This window comes from Pagrus pagrus, assembly GCF_965226575.1.
Source record: "Pagrus pagrus genome assembly, chromosome: 8".
Classification (NCBI taxonomy): Eukaryota; Metazoa; Chordata; class Actinopteri; order Spariformes; family Sparidae; genus Pagrus; species Pagrus pagrus.
The window spans coordinates 3,900,471-3,915,508 of NC_140192.1; the positions used below are offsets into that span (position 1 = coordinate 3,900,471).

Sequence of the window (15,038 nt, forward strand, 5' to 3'; positions counted from 1 at the left end):
AGAGTCATCACCTTCTCCAGCTGCCTTTTTATAAATATAAATAAAACATCACAGCAATAATGTCTACCACGATACAACAGACAAGAGACAGGGGGAGCTACAGTATGGTAGGCTTTAAAACGCAGAGTGAACAGTAGAAAAAACTGGACGGACGCTAACTTCTTACATCTCCTCATAGAGTCTTTGTCCTCATACAGGCTTTGAGTCTTTGCTTGGCAAAGCTAGATAGTTTTAAGTCTTACATACTTTTTTCTTTCAGCAGTTTTCGTTCTTAATGAGCAGTTTTTCTTGTGGACTGAAATGATTTTGAAATCTCCAAGTAGCTCCCAGCTGGCTGACGGAAAGCAGTGTGATTCTTACTCTCACACGAGAAATTCAGACTGTGACCCCAGACGGTGCCCACAGATGTCCGAGCACACAGTCGAATAAATCGGGTTGACCCTGTTAGAGGCGGTTCAGCTGCTTTATAACAGGGCGATGGGCTTGCTGTTGGCCTGTGTGACCATGTACTGGGAGGACAGGTGATCCTGGGAGGCGTAGGAGGTGTAGAGGCCCGTTACTTGCACGTCCGACAGTGGCAGGTTTCCTCCGGCGGAGACGGGAGGGAGGTTGGCTGTTCCCAAGTCACAGTCTGATAGTCGGAGGGGGGAGTTACTGAAGGTGCCCAAAGCATCCAGGTTAAAGCTGTCGTCCTTCATTTCCTCCCACAGATTACCTAAGCAGAAAATCGAGGGATGAATGTTCTGCTCCTAATGATCTCGCAAACAAAAAACAGAAATGACCCTTAGAAATATATGTTTACCTTGAAGGGCAAAGTCCATGATGCTAGGGTCCAGTGCGTCCACCTCTGTGTGTGTGTCACCATGCACACTGTAGAAATCATCAGGTGGCTTGCCAGAGTGCTGGGTGAGTGGACTGTGAGAAAGGTCAGGAACTGTGTGGAGGGGAGGCGTCTGTGCCGGGGCAGGGGACATGGGAGCCAGACGGGCCTGAGCCTGGAGCTGTGCCTGGAGCTGGTGGTGCTGGTGCATGGGCAAACAGGGCAGGGACAGCGTGACTATAGGCTGAGGCTGCATCTGAGCTGGAACGGGCAGCGGGAGGCCAGTCGGACAGCCGGGCAGCCGGGTCATCCCGGGCTCTAGAGGCTTACGTCTGCAGTTCTCTGGGCGATCTGTGATCAGCTTGTCCAACTCATCTGCGGAGGAAAAGACAGATTATCAGACTCATGACACTGCCAGTTTTTGATTACACACTGCCTAGTTGTGCAGCAGACATTTTACATTTAACAGAATAAATTTCTGACCAGGGTTAGCCATGCTGCGACGGATGGCCGGGAGGTCCTTGCGTTTCCATTTCTGCATCTCTTCCTCCATCTTGTCAATTTTGGCAGGGTTCAGTGCCCACAGACAGCCCTTACGGGACGAGCTGCTCGTCTTGTTCTCCACTTTCTCAAAGCATTTGTTTAAGGACAGGTTGTGTCTGACTGAGTTCTTCCATCCATCAGGTGCAGTCTGCAGGGAGGAGTAGAGTTCAGTCAGTCATATTCTGTATCTACATGCACCTGCTCTTTAAATCCTTTTTCTGTAACAAAATACTGCACCTTGAAATAAGGAAAGTGTTCCTTCATAAAGCTATAGATCTCGCTGACTGGAAGGCTGCCAGTTTTGCTGTTCTTCAGAGCCATGGCAATCAAACAGCTAAAAAAAATCACCAGGAAAAAACACATTAACTGACTGTAGTTGAAAAGAAATGACAGATATTATTGTATTTTAGCTCAACAGGTGAGGTCTTACCTGTAGGAATAGATTGGCTTGGGGAAAGACTTAGGCTGCAGCTCTTGGTCTTGTGGAGCCAGGCGAGGTTGTGTGAACAGACTTTGGTTGTTGAAGGAGACATTGCTATAAAGCCCACCGGTTGAACACTGCGGGAAATTAAAAGAATAATGTCATTGACTGCAGAGGTCCTTGTAAGCGATCCACACAAGAAGCAACAGGGAACCAACAAATCAGTAACAACAGAAAATTAAAGTAAAGGACCAAAGAAAATAAAACAATCTCAATCATGAAGAAATTACCCACGTTACTCCATAACCAGAGAGGTCGTGACTCAAACGTCAAAACTATTTTCTTTCCAATCTGTTAATAATTTTAATTAATTAATTAATAGTTCAGAGTTTAGTACCTGTTGTCCAGTTTGGGTTAGTGAGTACACCTGCTGGGGTGCAGGCTGGTAGACTGAGGTAGGACACTGGTATCCTGGAGAGGGCAGCCCATTCATGGAGAATGGAGACATCTGGGAAACACATACATGGATATTCAGTTCATATAAGCATCATAAAACATAACACAGGAAGTTTTTTTTCTTCTTGCATTGCTGTCGAGACTCACACTCCCGCTGTGGGTGTTGACGATGCTGATGCCCAGAGGGCTGTGCTGCATGTTGCTCTGGAGGTGAAGCATGGAGCCTTGACCGGCCGACATCGTCATGTTGTTCAGCTGAGCTGTGAGGAGGAACAGCCGGACAACTGATGTTAGATTATAGGAAAGTTTACCAAAACTCTTCATCAGATCTTCTTCTCCACTCGTTCAGATAGTTATTAATTGAATGGGGCTGACTGGTGGTTGGTTTGTGACACTCATAGCGCCCGACTCCTGTGTTTATTTTGTTGTTTTTACTCTGTTCTAGCAGTCGGCATCAAGTGCCATACATCGTTTGATTCAGGACAACTTTAAGTTTCAGTCTGGCTCATGTAAAGTCTCAAGCTTGCTTTGTTGAAGAATGGATTAATTTACCAGAATTAAAAGAAAAACGGCTGTCAAAAATTCAGCAGGGGTTTTTTTTTGTTTGTTTGTTTGTTTTTTGACAGAAACTCATGATGCTTAGGTGTTTTATTTTTATTTTAAAATAGGTAAGAGGTTGTGTGAGACCTTCCTTTGAATTTTTGTTTACATCTGATCTTTCCAAAGCAAGTTACAACCATTTATTATAATATCATCTCAGGCATTTTTCAGAAACAAATAGGTGTATTTGCTGACCATGTAGTTGTGTCCAAATAAGAAGTAAGACTGTTAAATAGAAAGACAAATATATCATCCAGTGAACACAAACAACAAAAGCAGCAACCATGCCTGTTGCTGCAGAATGTGTTGGCATAATCACGTTCACCACACTGCAAATTTTAAAAGTTGACTTTACTTTTAAAAAGTCAGGACACTGATTACATCAGAAATACCAAGTAAAGTAGTCTATTAAATTTAAGTTGTACGAGCTAAACGGTTTTAACAACTTAAAACTATTAGTCTACATCACTTGGTAATTTTGAGGTATTCAGCTGAATGTGATACAGCTGAAAAGCTGAGAAACTCCACGTTACATGAGTTTTCATATGGATTAGCAGTTCAAAAGTTATTAAACATTTTAGAACAATAGCTGTTTTATCCGCCGCCGGCTGTCTGAGTCTTTGAGGATTAAAAATAGAATGATAGAGCGAAGTATAACCATATCCAGACTATAAATCTTCTTCTTTTTAACAATTAAACTTTTCAATATAAGATCTGTGGGCTTATCTTTTGCGAACCATTTTAAAATGTCTATAATTTATTGATTAATCTGTCTATCACAATATTAAGATGAACAAAAGCTCAACAAATCCCTCCAAAACTATCAAACTGAATTAATCTCTGAGGTTAACTGTGTCGATGTTTTACCGTAAAAAAAATAATATCCAATTACAAAAACCAGCAGTCTTGTACTGTCACTGGTCTTTATTTGTCAGGGTAGTCTGATAAAACTGTGTTCATTTCGTGCTACACTGCTGATTCGTCCAATCAGAGAGACACTGCAGTTTTTGAACGTTGCTCCGTCCCCTCCCCGTCACCTCACCTGTCTGTTGCTCCAACAGGCTGCCCTGGGAGGGCCCGTTACTGTGGCCTCGGCTATCAGCCATCTGCTGTAGCCGGGGCACATCCACAGAGGTGAGCCATGACAGAGACTGCAGGTCCCCAGGGAGGTCCTCCTCCCTCAGCTGGGAGGGGTCCGTGGTCAGAAGCCTTTCGAGGGGAGAAAGAGGATGGGGGAGGTTAGGAGGGGAGCGAGGGGAGGCAGGGGGGGGGTTAACACGGCCGTCAGCTCAGACGCACGAAGACCAGAAGTGGAATTTAAATGTAAACACTCGATGGGACATTTTGTCCCTCAAAGTCAACACGGCTGTAATGAGTGTGAGTGTTTGGAAACAGAGATGAAAGCTGCTCAGTGAAGCCGCGTATTAGCCGTGCCATCCAGGATTTACCATAAGCAGATTAACTACAAGTGTTATTTAGCAGCGGCAGTTTTAATCAACAATGAGGGAGTTAAAGAAGCTTTCCATTCAGAGTAAATCATCTGCTCAGATTTCTGTTTCTTCTTCTGGGAGTGATCTTTGTTTCCTTGTAGTTCATAGTTGTCTGCTTTTTTTTTTTTTTTTGGATGATTAATAGAAATTTGAAAAATAAAAATGTAATATTATGCTAATAGATAAGAATGGAAAAAAATGTTTCGACACAAAAAATGAAGCAGGATTCGTGTTTAACCAGCGAACCGCCAGCACCAATCAGCTTTCAGTCATTTACGTCTTTTATGTGGCGAGACTCAAAGAGAAAAAAGAAAGAAAAGGGAGGAATCCTCTTGAATCCTCTCCAGTCTTCTCCTCACACACACACACACACACTTTCTGTGCAAGGGGTTTAGTAATTGGGGTCGCTATGACAACACACACTATTCAGTTACTTTGTGTGTCTGTGGACAGTGTAGGAGTGAACACCCCCTCCTCCTCCTCATACACACACTAATAAAAAAATCAACCCTGTGTCAGGTGACCACGCTCTCGCCGTAACCATTGGCTGAATCATAAGTAAACAACGCATGAGATCGTTTGAAACATGGGACAGCAGCACATGTTGCCTGCAACAGTTGGCCCTGTCTATTGAAAAATGATCACCTATTGTGTCCCAAACGACAAATCTGCCCAGTGGCACGTGGCTCTATTGTCTTCCCCAGACCCTTCCTTGATTGTCTCTGTCGTTTCTTTTCTTTACCCGACCCTTGCATTAATCTGTTGGAATGACAGCCCTCACATAAGAGGGACAAATAGGATGCCATCTGCTTCCCTGTCCCTTTCCAGCCTCCATCCCAACCTTCCCCCCCTCCTCCCCCACCATCACCCCTCTCTTCCCTTCCCCGAAATGGGGAAATCAACGGAGCCTCAGGGCCGGAGGGGGTGCAAATGTAGTTTGAGGTCAGGGCTGTGTGTCTGCCGTCTGAATAAGTGACATCATCGCAGCCAGGAATCAGCAGCACACGTCCTCGAAGGCCTTGCATGCGCCAGTAAAATGATTTGGAGTGATCATCCTTTTTTGAAAGCAGGTGGTATCGTGAAGTTTAGTCACAATGTCTCAGCAGGAGCTTTGACGTTTGCTGCGCCTCTTTATTTTTCTGACAACGTGAAGAAAAATAATGTTCAAGCATGACAACCCACTGAAGGAGAGAACCACAGAGCTAAAACTGCAGATACTTTTTTTTCCCCTTTGTGTTTTGTATAATGAAGTAGCTTTGATGGTGTGCAGTATTTGCTTTTTACACTTTTGATTTGCAGATCTACTCAAGCTTGACCACACACTCAATTCATACTGATGGAAACTGCAGACTGGATGAGACACTGGGTGGTGTCCCCCCTCGCCTCCCCTCCTCCCGCCCCACCAGGCAGCATAGAAATTGTTCACTGATGCAAAACATGTTGAGCTGGTGTCTCCGTGTATCTTCCAAGCCTTCCCAGAGGTTCAACAACACTAAATATTGCACCTCCTCCACCCTCCCCCTCTGTCTCCCCCACCTCCCTCCCTCCCTCTCCCTTCCTGCTTTCCTAATTGGGAGCCACTTGTGCATACTGGTGACCCAGAGCGCCCCGTCTCCCCCTGAGCCGGCAGGCCAAGAGGCTCAGGCTCTCCGTGTGCCGACAGCGGGAGTGTAAACAGAGCTGATGGTTTCTGACAGATCCATTCAGACTGAAAATCATTTATTCTTCAGGATTTTTTTTTCTTCTCTCCTTTATCGTGAAACCCCCCATGCACAAAAAGAGCTGTCCATCTACCTTCAGATTAAACATAGTGGGCTTAGACAGTTTGTCCCATGGCCCGTTTGGGAAACACCTTAAAGGGTTTGATTAATAGAAAAATATGCCTTTTATCTATTGAGGCGTCTCAGATTTTGATCCTGAGCGTTTTTGACAACGTGCAACAAAAACTAACACGTTTGTTTAGCGCTGTTAGATTTCTGCAACTGTTCCACCTGATATATTTATTGAATCAGAAGTCTTACCTGTAGTCCTGTGGGGACGGATGATGCCCAGCATTCTCAATTATTCCTGACATCCTGGATGTAATTCCACCTTCTATCATTTCCTGGGATATGTGTGGTGCCTATTGTAGTAAAAATAAATGAAATTAACACCTCCTTCTGTCATCAAACTGAAATAAACAAGCTGGATAGAAGAAGTTACTTCAATGTTAATAATATTGCTTCATCTTATTTAGAGAATAAACATGGAGGGACAACATGTGCTATTTCTGAAAAATGCTCCATAAAACTTAAATGTGAGGTTCAGTGAACATTAGACACCATGCAACACTATATAAACACGAATAAACAATGTGAGAATAAACATTTAAGACATTATATTCAGCATCTGAACACCTTTGTTGTAGATAAAATATATTTATTTACTGTTTGAACACTTTGTTTTTAATTCCCTTTATATCTCACTGCTTTAATTCCATAAAAATACAAATAACGTACAAAAATGTGATAATAAAACTTGTTTTCTTTCAGCAGTCAGTTCACATGTTTACATAACAGTTTGCTCTCACTACTTATCTGTGAGCATGGCACACACAGAAATGATGGTTAAAGTCTAAAAGAAAAATCATGAATATCTCAATATTCTCATAAAAAAGCAACAATCCGACATAATAATGAAGCAGAAGCAGAGAAATCATTCACATCTCACCTGTTTTGGATGATATTGAAGTGTGTTGTCTGCAGGTCGAGAGCCCCTCTACTGTATTTCACTGTGTTGCACTTGTTTCTCTCCCCCAGAAAACCGTTTTTAAATTTCCCTCTCTGGAGCTGTCCAGCGCTCCTGACATGCGCAGTGGAGACCTCAGCGGAGCAGCTCCCAGTCGCCCGAGGGGCAGGAGGGTCTCATGAGTTTGACAGCTGCTGTTAACGCAGCGCCTGTTAACAGTCCGGACAGCGGCCACACTTCCCCTCACAGGCAGCAGCAGCAGCAGCAGCAGCGATGATGATGATGATGATGATGGCGAGATTTGTACTTTTCTCTCAGTTTTACGCGTCACGGTGCGCTCCTCTCCAACTGCGCCCAAACACAAAGTTTGTCGCGTTAAAGAAAAAAAAAAAAAGTTAGGTCATACTCCACTCACACACTGTAGTCCTCTTACTGGATGATTATAAAACAGATGAGCTGATAGTTTTTTTTTAAAGGAAAGCTCCCCCCGCGTCCTGTGCGCTTGTTTCCTCCTGAGGCAGGTGCGTCTTAATAAAAATGAGTTCAAGAGTTCGGGCCTGAATCCTGTGTAGGGTTATTTAGACTAGAAATGTTAAAAAATAATTGAATGATAGAAAATAAAAACACCAAAAAGGAAGAACATTAAATATCCAGTGTGCTCCACTTTATCCTCTCTGTCAGGTTATTCCCAGTAAGCTGCCTCGATCAGGTCTAAGACGGTGTGAGTCGGTACTTGTGGTGGCATCTGTGTATGTGAGTGTGAACTTTTTTTTTTTTTTTTTTTTAAGGGAAGTGCTTGTAGATAATTTGCTTCCCGCCGCTGTGGCCGCGTCCTGCTCCCTCTCAGCAGTGGGAAAAAGAGCCGGGGAGGCGCGTAGGGAGGTGCAGGGAGGGGGCCGGGTGGGCTGCAGCAGGAGGCGGCAAAAAGGCTCACACTCGATCACGGAGAACTGGTTCTTAACGCATTACTGTGCACCAGTCAAAGAAATAAGAAATGACTGTGTCAGTTGTAAAAAACCAAAACAAACAACACCTCCAGCTGCAGATTTTCTTGAGATATGTGCAACTCACTCAAGTAATCTTAAGAAAAGAAGAAAGAAACAGCCTCTCTTGGCTCTTTATTGACATTTTGATGTGATTAAAGGAATTCATAATTACTTATTCTCACGTGTGAGCATCTAAAAATGTGTTGCATACTTACATTTTCATGAAAAAAAAAAGACGAAGAGTGCGTAAAACTTGATTGTTTAATGACTTTCCCGACAATTTCAAAGAATAAATATTTGCATTTACATCCACCCAGAGCCCAAACATTTCCATATTTTGAATTTAACTGCATTGTCTTCCCAATTATATGCCTACACATCACTTTAAACTGTCTGACATTTCAATGGGGACGTCAAGAATAACAAAAAAACAGTCTTGATATGAGTGAAAACGTCTGTGCTGGAGGAGATAAGGAGACGAGCAGGTGTGGTCTTTTTTTTTTAATAGCAGACTTTAAAATGTGCTGGAGATTAAAAAAAATGTGCAGCCGGAAATTAAAGGGGAATTCCTTCAAGTCTGTTGGGAGGCTGCAGTGACAGCAGTATCAGCCCCATGGGACCCTACAGATGGTAAATCGGCCTGTCACAATAGGCACAATCAATGATTACATGCATGAACGTAACGGACAAAAACAAGAGCATCCTCAGAGAGCACGTCCTGAAGGTCCTAAAGCCCGCAGGGTTATGATCTGGAAGCAGGCTGGTGGTGATGATGATGATGATGATGATCTAAGTTGCAGGATGACCACTGCATTTAAATGCCACAGTCTAACATCATCCACAGTTCATTCATACATTAATCTGGATGAGGTCCAGCTGCAGGGGCTGGACAAAAAAACAGAAACATCTCCCCAGAGCTGATTAGTAGACTGACACAAAAATGTTATGCAACTATTTTGAAATTCAAACATTCCCTGTAGCAATGCAGTAACAAAAAAAGTACCCAAAGGTCATGTGTAACTTAAAAGTATAGATATTATGTTCGAATATTATTTGGTTAAAGTTAAAAGCAGTTAAAGTATCTGATATTAAATGTTTTCTGCTAACGATAATGATCATTCAGAAATAGCCATTGTTCTTACTGATGGTCTTGTGTGTGTGCAGGAGGTCAAACAGAGGCGTCATTATTAAATTGAGACTGTTTCATAACCTGTTATAGTAAAAGTTCCTTGTTATAGTTGAAGTAATTGATTCCTCTTCCACCTCTTGTTTAGAAAAAACAAGCAATTTGATGATGCAGGATTAATTGATTAATGTAGAAAGTCACCAGAAGATTAATCAATAATCAAAATAATTGTTAGCTGTTTTTGTTGAGACTTTTAGTGGATTTCTATTCAGCTTGATTTTTCTCGTTGCAGTATGTAGATACGATCATGCAGCTCATTAAAAAACTTTCTGCAGATTTTTGCAGCTGAGTTTTGCAGCAGCTAGTTCAGACAGCAACCTCTGCAAATCATGTTACGGCACTTACTGCTGTTCACCCTCAGGCTGATGGAAAGTTTGATAATACACAAAACATTTCTGGAGCTTCTCAGCAAAACAGAGTTGCAGCATTCTCCTGAACAGCTGATGTAGATGCGGACTTTTGAAAAAAACATTATTTGCACCCCTGCAAGCTGGAGACTTTAACACCAGGCGAGCTGTATGGAGCCATATTATGTTTCATTTCTTTAATTGTGGTTTGACTTGACAGAATAGATTTCAGTTTGCAGAAATAAATCATGTTTTCAGGCCTTAAATGAGTAGAAAGCTGTGGAGTCGTTGTGTCAGGTCATTTTAGCGGCTGCGGTTTGAGATGTCTGCGAGCAAATGTTCAGTTAAAGGTCTTGTTAATTATTGTTGATGAGGATTTTACTGTTTCTCTTTGCCAGGGAAGCTTTCTTGAGTTTTCTCCTTGCTACCTTATATAATTTGCTAAGTGATTGAAAGCAAAATGATGAGCTTCTGAGTGGTATTTAATCTGAATTATTCTATCCCTGTGCATTTGTGCATGCTTCGGGTGAATACCTGCATAAAGGGAATATTAAAGGGTAAATGGGTGCAGTGCTTTTGTCTAATTTCCTTCTCATTCACACACTCACACACTGATGGCCTAACCATTGCGAGCAATTTGGGGGTCAGTGTCTTGCTCTGTGACACTTTGACATGTGGTTAGGAGGATCACCAACCCTGTGCTCTACAGCCGCCCCACATACACATATGGAGAAATCATTTATGTCCAGGTAGTGACATGTTCAGTCTCAAAGTTAATGGCGATGACCTGTTGGCGGCTCTGGGAGCCCGACCTGGCTGTGTGATGCATTCAGGGGAGAGCACGAGGACTCCCTGCAGTTCAGGAACACAGAGGGGACGGCTCTCTCCTTCTCATGCCTGTTCACGAGTAATGGGGAAACAATGGGATCACCGCCGGAGGGTTGGCCTGTGTTTGTTGCCTGTGTTTTTGTCTTGCACCAAGTGTTTACTCAAAACACATCAGCCCCTCTGAGAACGAGGTCAGCTCACCCCTCTAATCTCCTCTGCAGGCAGAGACACAGTGTCCCCCCAGAACAACGCGTCACCCAGAGTGACCCTCCGGCCACACAGAGGAAGCTGCTGTCAGCCGCGCTTAGCCGAGGCGCAGCATCGGTGTCCTGCCAAAGACTTTGTTTTCCCACTGAAGCTTCAACCCGGACGGAGCAGAGTGTCCAGACTGTCAGGCCTCAGGTTGCCCTGTCAAAGGTCAGTCAGTCAGTCAGTCAGTCAGAGACGACTGACGGCAGGTCTCAGTGTAGTTACAGCTCCGCAGAGGGAAGACGTGACAAAACAACGATTACATTTCACAACATCAGCAGTGAGGTGTTCGTTTAAGGTTACATCGTGCTCTCGCTTATGTGTTTCCTGTACAGTTTAATGGTGTGACAATAGAAAGAGGCAGCTGTATTAAAGGGTCTGTTCGCAAATCACACACAGAGAACTAAACACCCAAACCATACATAGTTGTGTGAGTGAGTTTTATTTTTATTTTGAAAGGCTTTTGCTACTGATTGCAGTACAGTTCACACTTGAGCCACGCCATTTCTACTCAGTACAATAAAGGACATGTGGCGCCCAATATAAACCTAATTGTTTTTTTAATAGGATTTTTATGTGGCAGACATTTTGACTTTTTTGTACCAGGAAGAACACAGTAAACCGTGACAGTGAGTCAGCCTGGGTAAGCAGCTAAATGGATCTCATTAATTGACTAAATAAATCTTTTTACTCAGGCCTTTTTTTTTCACAAATCTTGTGATCAGACATGATGCATTGTTATAGATCATACTATCCACATATATAAGAAATAGTCACAATATGTATATTTATAACAGTATAACAGTATAACATTTGTCTGCATTATGAAAACTTATCTCCACAACTGCAATTGCTGGAAAATAGGAAAGAAGGAACAGAAAATAAACTAACACAGAGCAGTGACCACTAGTAAATAAATTACCTTCTGTCATGTATCAGTCTTGGGTGTTTGTAAGCTCCACTCAGGCTATTATGATTATGATTATAAATTAGGATTTTAAACAGGGCTGCCAACTCTCCTGCATTGACCTGTTGACATTATTACTTAAGTATTTTCAATTCAGGATTCTTACTCATAATTACTGTAAGTATTTCAGTACTATCATATTGCTCACTTTACTTAACTAAAGTCTTCTGCTTCAGTCTATCATCATGAAGTAAATGTGGATTGCACAATGTAACGTTTACTTTGGTTCCCTTTAAACATCTCTATCAGTGATACAGTCACTGGGCCACCGGGCACACGGTCACCCAGGAAGAGGAAGGTTAACACAATCCAGCTGTTTTTGACAATCATCAAACCTCCTGGAAATGCTCGATAAGAGTAAAACATCTGAGTATTTCTCTCTCCTCTGACAGTCTTCAGTTTGTGTCAGTCTTAGTAGCTGATCTTTTACACTGGTCAAGCAAACATGCCCCCGCAGGTCCCACTTTAAGATTGTCTCTCCCCGGCACGGCACATGACTTCTCCGGACAGACCGCTGGACCTCACAATCCTTTTGTCCCGAAGGATCACAGAAAACCCCATCTTCAGGGTCTGGAGAGGTCAGTGGTGTCGACCTCGGACTGACCTGTGTCAACACCAAAGCCTCTGGTCTGAGGCGAGGTCAGTCCTTTTTAGTGCCCTACAGGGTAAAAGATGGAGCAAAAGTCCTCTTGGTTTTTCACAGCCGATTGAGTGTAAAAGAGCCTCATTTCCAAAAGAGCTCTCAGTAACTTTTTTTTATGTGTCACAGCAGGCACACAGTGTCCCCTAAGGATGGCACTCAGACACCCTATAAGTCAAGTTGTCTGAATTACCGTGCATTTAGTTTTTGCAGTGACCTCTGAGAGGTTACCCGAGCTGACAAATATATATTCCTGGTGCGTAAGCGGATATTGTGTAAAGAAATGTGTTAAATCAAGTGTAGTGCAACTACATATTTAAAGGTACAGGACATAAAAAAATGAGATGGAATAAGAAATCACAAGAGGGACATAATGATGTTATATATCGTTCTTGTCTCTGAAGCAAGACAGAAATGATAAAAAGTGAAAAAAAATGTCCAATGCGGGTATGAAGTAACCTCACTGACCCAGCGTTTTGGATCTGAAATGATGACGGGGCCCGGGCTTCGTTACGCTGCTCTGAAAAATTAGAATAATGGACTATGAAAGAGGGAGAGATGCAAAGAAAGGGACAGGGGGAAGAAAGAAGGTCTTTGGGAAAAGAGGAATTAGATAGGAAGAGAGGGAGAAATAAAGGGAGGGAAACGGTAAAATGGAGACAAAATAAGTAGGAGAGAAGAAAGAGAGGGGGCAGTAGTGGTGTGATGTGAGTGTTATCATCAGCTCTCATTCTCAGCATGGAATCTATAATGGGAAAATCAACCTCTCTGACTCCTGTGTAATTGGATTTGCCGGGTCTCGTGCTGAATCAGAGCCCAGTGGGTAGCACAAAGCTTGTTAAGATTGGACAAGCATTGCCGGGCCGCTGGGCCATGGGGGAGAGGTGGGGCGACGGCAGAGGTAACCTTGACAACTTTTCTGGAGAGGAGAGTGAATAATTCAAATACGTTGAGTGGATACCCGACATAGATAACTGACTGGAAAGCTATCCAAACATTAATCACTCCATTAATTGTGTGAAACCTGATCTTTTCTCACATTTAGGTCACCAGAGCAGAGAAAATGGACACCTGTGTTCCCCCTGCAGGGTGTGTGTGTTTTCTAGAGGTGGTAACCAGGTTACAGACGTAAACACGTTTTACAACCTACCTGTCTCGTCCCGCAAGGTGCAGCGGCATCTTAGGTCACTGAGAACAGACCATGTTGTCTTCCTAATTGGGCCCTATCAGTGTGTCATTAGCAAATGTGGTGATGTTGGAGTATTTGTGTCCAAAATACCTGTGTGCACCTTGAATAAGCCTTATTGTTAGTAGATATGATCAGCCTTAAAACAAAGTCCAGGCTCAGTCATTTCAGTTTCAGTCCTTTAATCAGTACGTGATTGAGTGTCCAGTTAAAAGCAGTAACAGATTTATTTAAACTACATGTAGATTTCATGCAGTTTTGTTCTGTTTTTACGACTGTACCAGCTTTATTTTCATCCAAACCAACGGTGTGGCTTTAGGTCCAACACTTTGGTCCACATTTAAGGATCTTAACAAGTCACCGACAAGTTAACATCTGTAGTTTTCATGTCTCGGCAACTTTTGCCATTTGGTTTATCACCAAAAAACCTGCTGAACTAACGTCATTTGTTATCAAATGTTAGCATACTAACCCACCTGGTAAACATTATACCTCCTAAACATCTGTATGTTAGCATTGTCATTGTAAGCCTATTAGCCGGCTAATATTAGCTGTAAGCTTAAGGCACAGCTAGCAAAACTATTTTGGGTGTGCATGCTTCTCTGTCTTACAAAGATTTTAAGGGAATGAATGATTGTGTTTGGGTTTTAACTGTGTTTACAGCTCACTGAACACTTTTATGTTGTTGGTACACTTGTGTACATAATAATCCTGTCTGTTCTTTACCTTTATCTGTTCATTTTTCTTATCAGTCATGTGTGTTCCTGTGTTAGTACACTATGAACAATACGCATGACATTTCTACAATGCGTGTCATATCACCTTCACATTACATGTTTATGACTTGACTTTCAAATCAGGGGTTCAGAGGATAGTTGTGGAGTTACAGGTGAGAAGGCTTCAAAACCACTGACTGCAGATCGAGCCTGGATTTCAAAATGTCAGTGTGAAACCAGTGGACATTTTTGACTAGGGACTATGCTGTTTCAATATTTGTAAGTGTCATACAACTGGCTATTTTTAAGGCTACGCCAGGACAGGTTTCAGCTGTGTTCGTGGTGACAGAAAGAAGATATTTTTTAAAGAAAGTCATGACGTGTCTGTCACGACCAAAATAGATATTTAAGCCAAAACATGATCTTTTCCAAACCCTAAACAAGTGTTTTTTGTGCCTCAACTTAAGGAGATCATAAGCAGAACACTAACACAAAATATAAACTTGAAGCTAAAGATACATAGATTTGCAATATAAAGAAATGTGTTTGCACAAATGTACATTGCCAACATTTATTCTGGCGATGGGCTGCAAGGCAAATTTTCTCTTTGGTGCATTAAAGTTGAAGTTGAAACTGAAGCAGAAGGCTGGTTACAGACTAAAGTGTGCCCTGGTGGCCTGTGGGTTTAAGTCATCCCGGGGACCTTTGTTGCCCTTTGTCACTCGCTAAAATACTCACACTTGAGTGCTATCAGAGGGAGATTATCTGATAATTGTTTTCTCCCAAGCAAAAAATGAGGTAATTGCATTTGGGCATCAACCCAGCAGCATTTTACTGAAGCACTGAGCACTGGCAGCTCAGACGGACGCTCCAAAC

The 15,038-nt window shown here is 42.6% G+C and overlaps 1 protein-coding gene across 1 annotated transcript; it reads right to left on the minus strand.

The window, feature by feature from the left end:
* Positions 1–7: 7 nt before the first annotated feature.
* Positions 8–7,836, minus strand: foxn4 (forkhead box N4). The gene is made up of 10 exons (XM_084358974.1): positions 7,040–7,836; positions 6,352–6,452; positions 3,883–4,049; positions 2,388–2,500; positions 2,182–2,292; positions 1,794–1,921; positions 1,601–1,697; positions 1,304–1,511; positions 803–1,195; positions 8–715 (listed from the first exon to the last, which is right to left on the minus strand). Exons 2-10 carry the CDS (start codon positions 6,429–6,431, stop codon positions 465–467), a joined length of 1,548 nt encoding a protein of 515 aa, XP_084215100.1. The 5' UTR covers positions 6,432–6,452; positions 7,040–7,836; the 3' UTR covers positions 8–464.
* Positions 7,837–15,038: the final 7,202 nt, after the last annotated feature.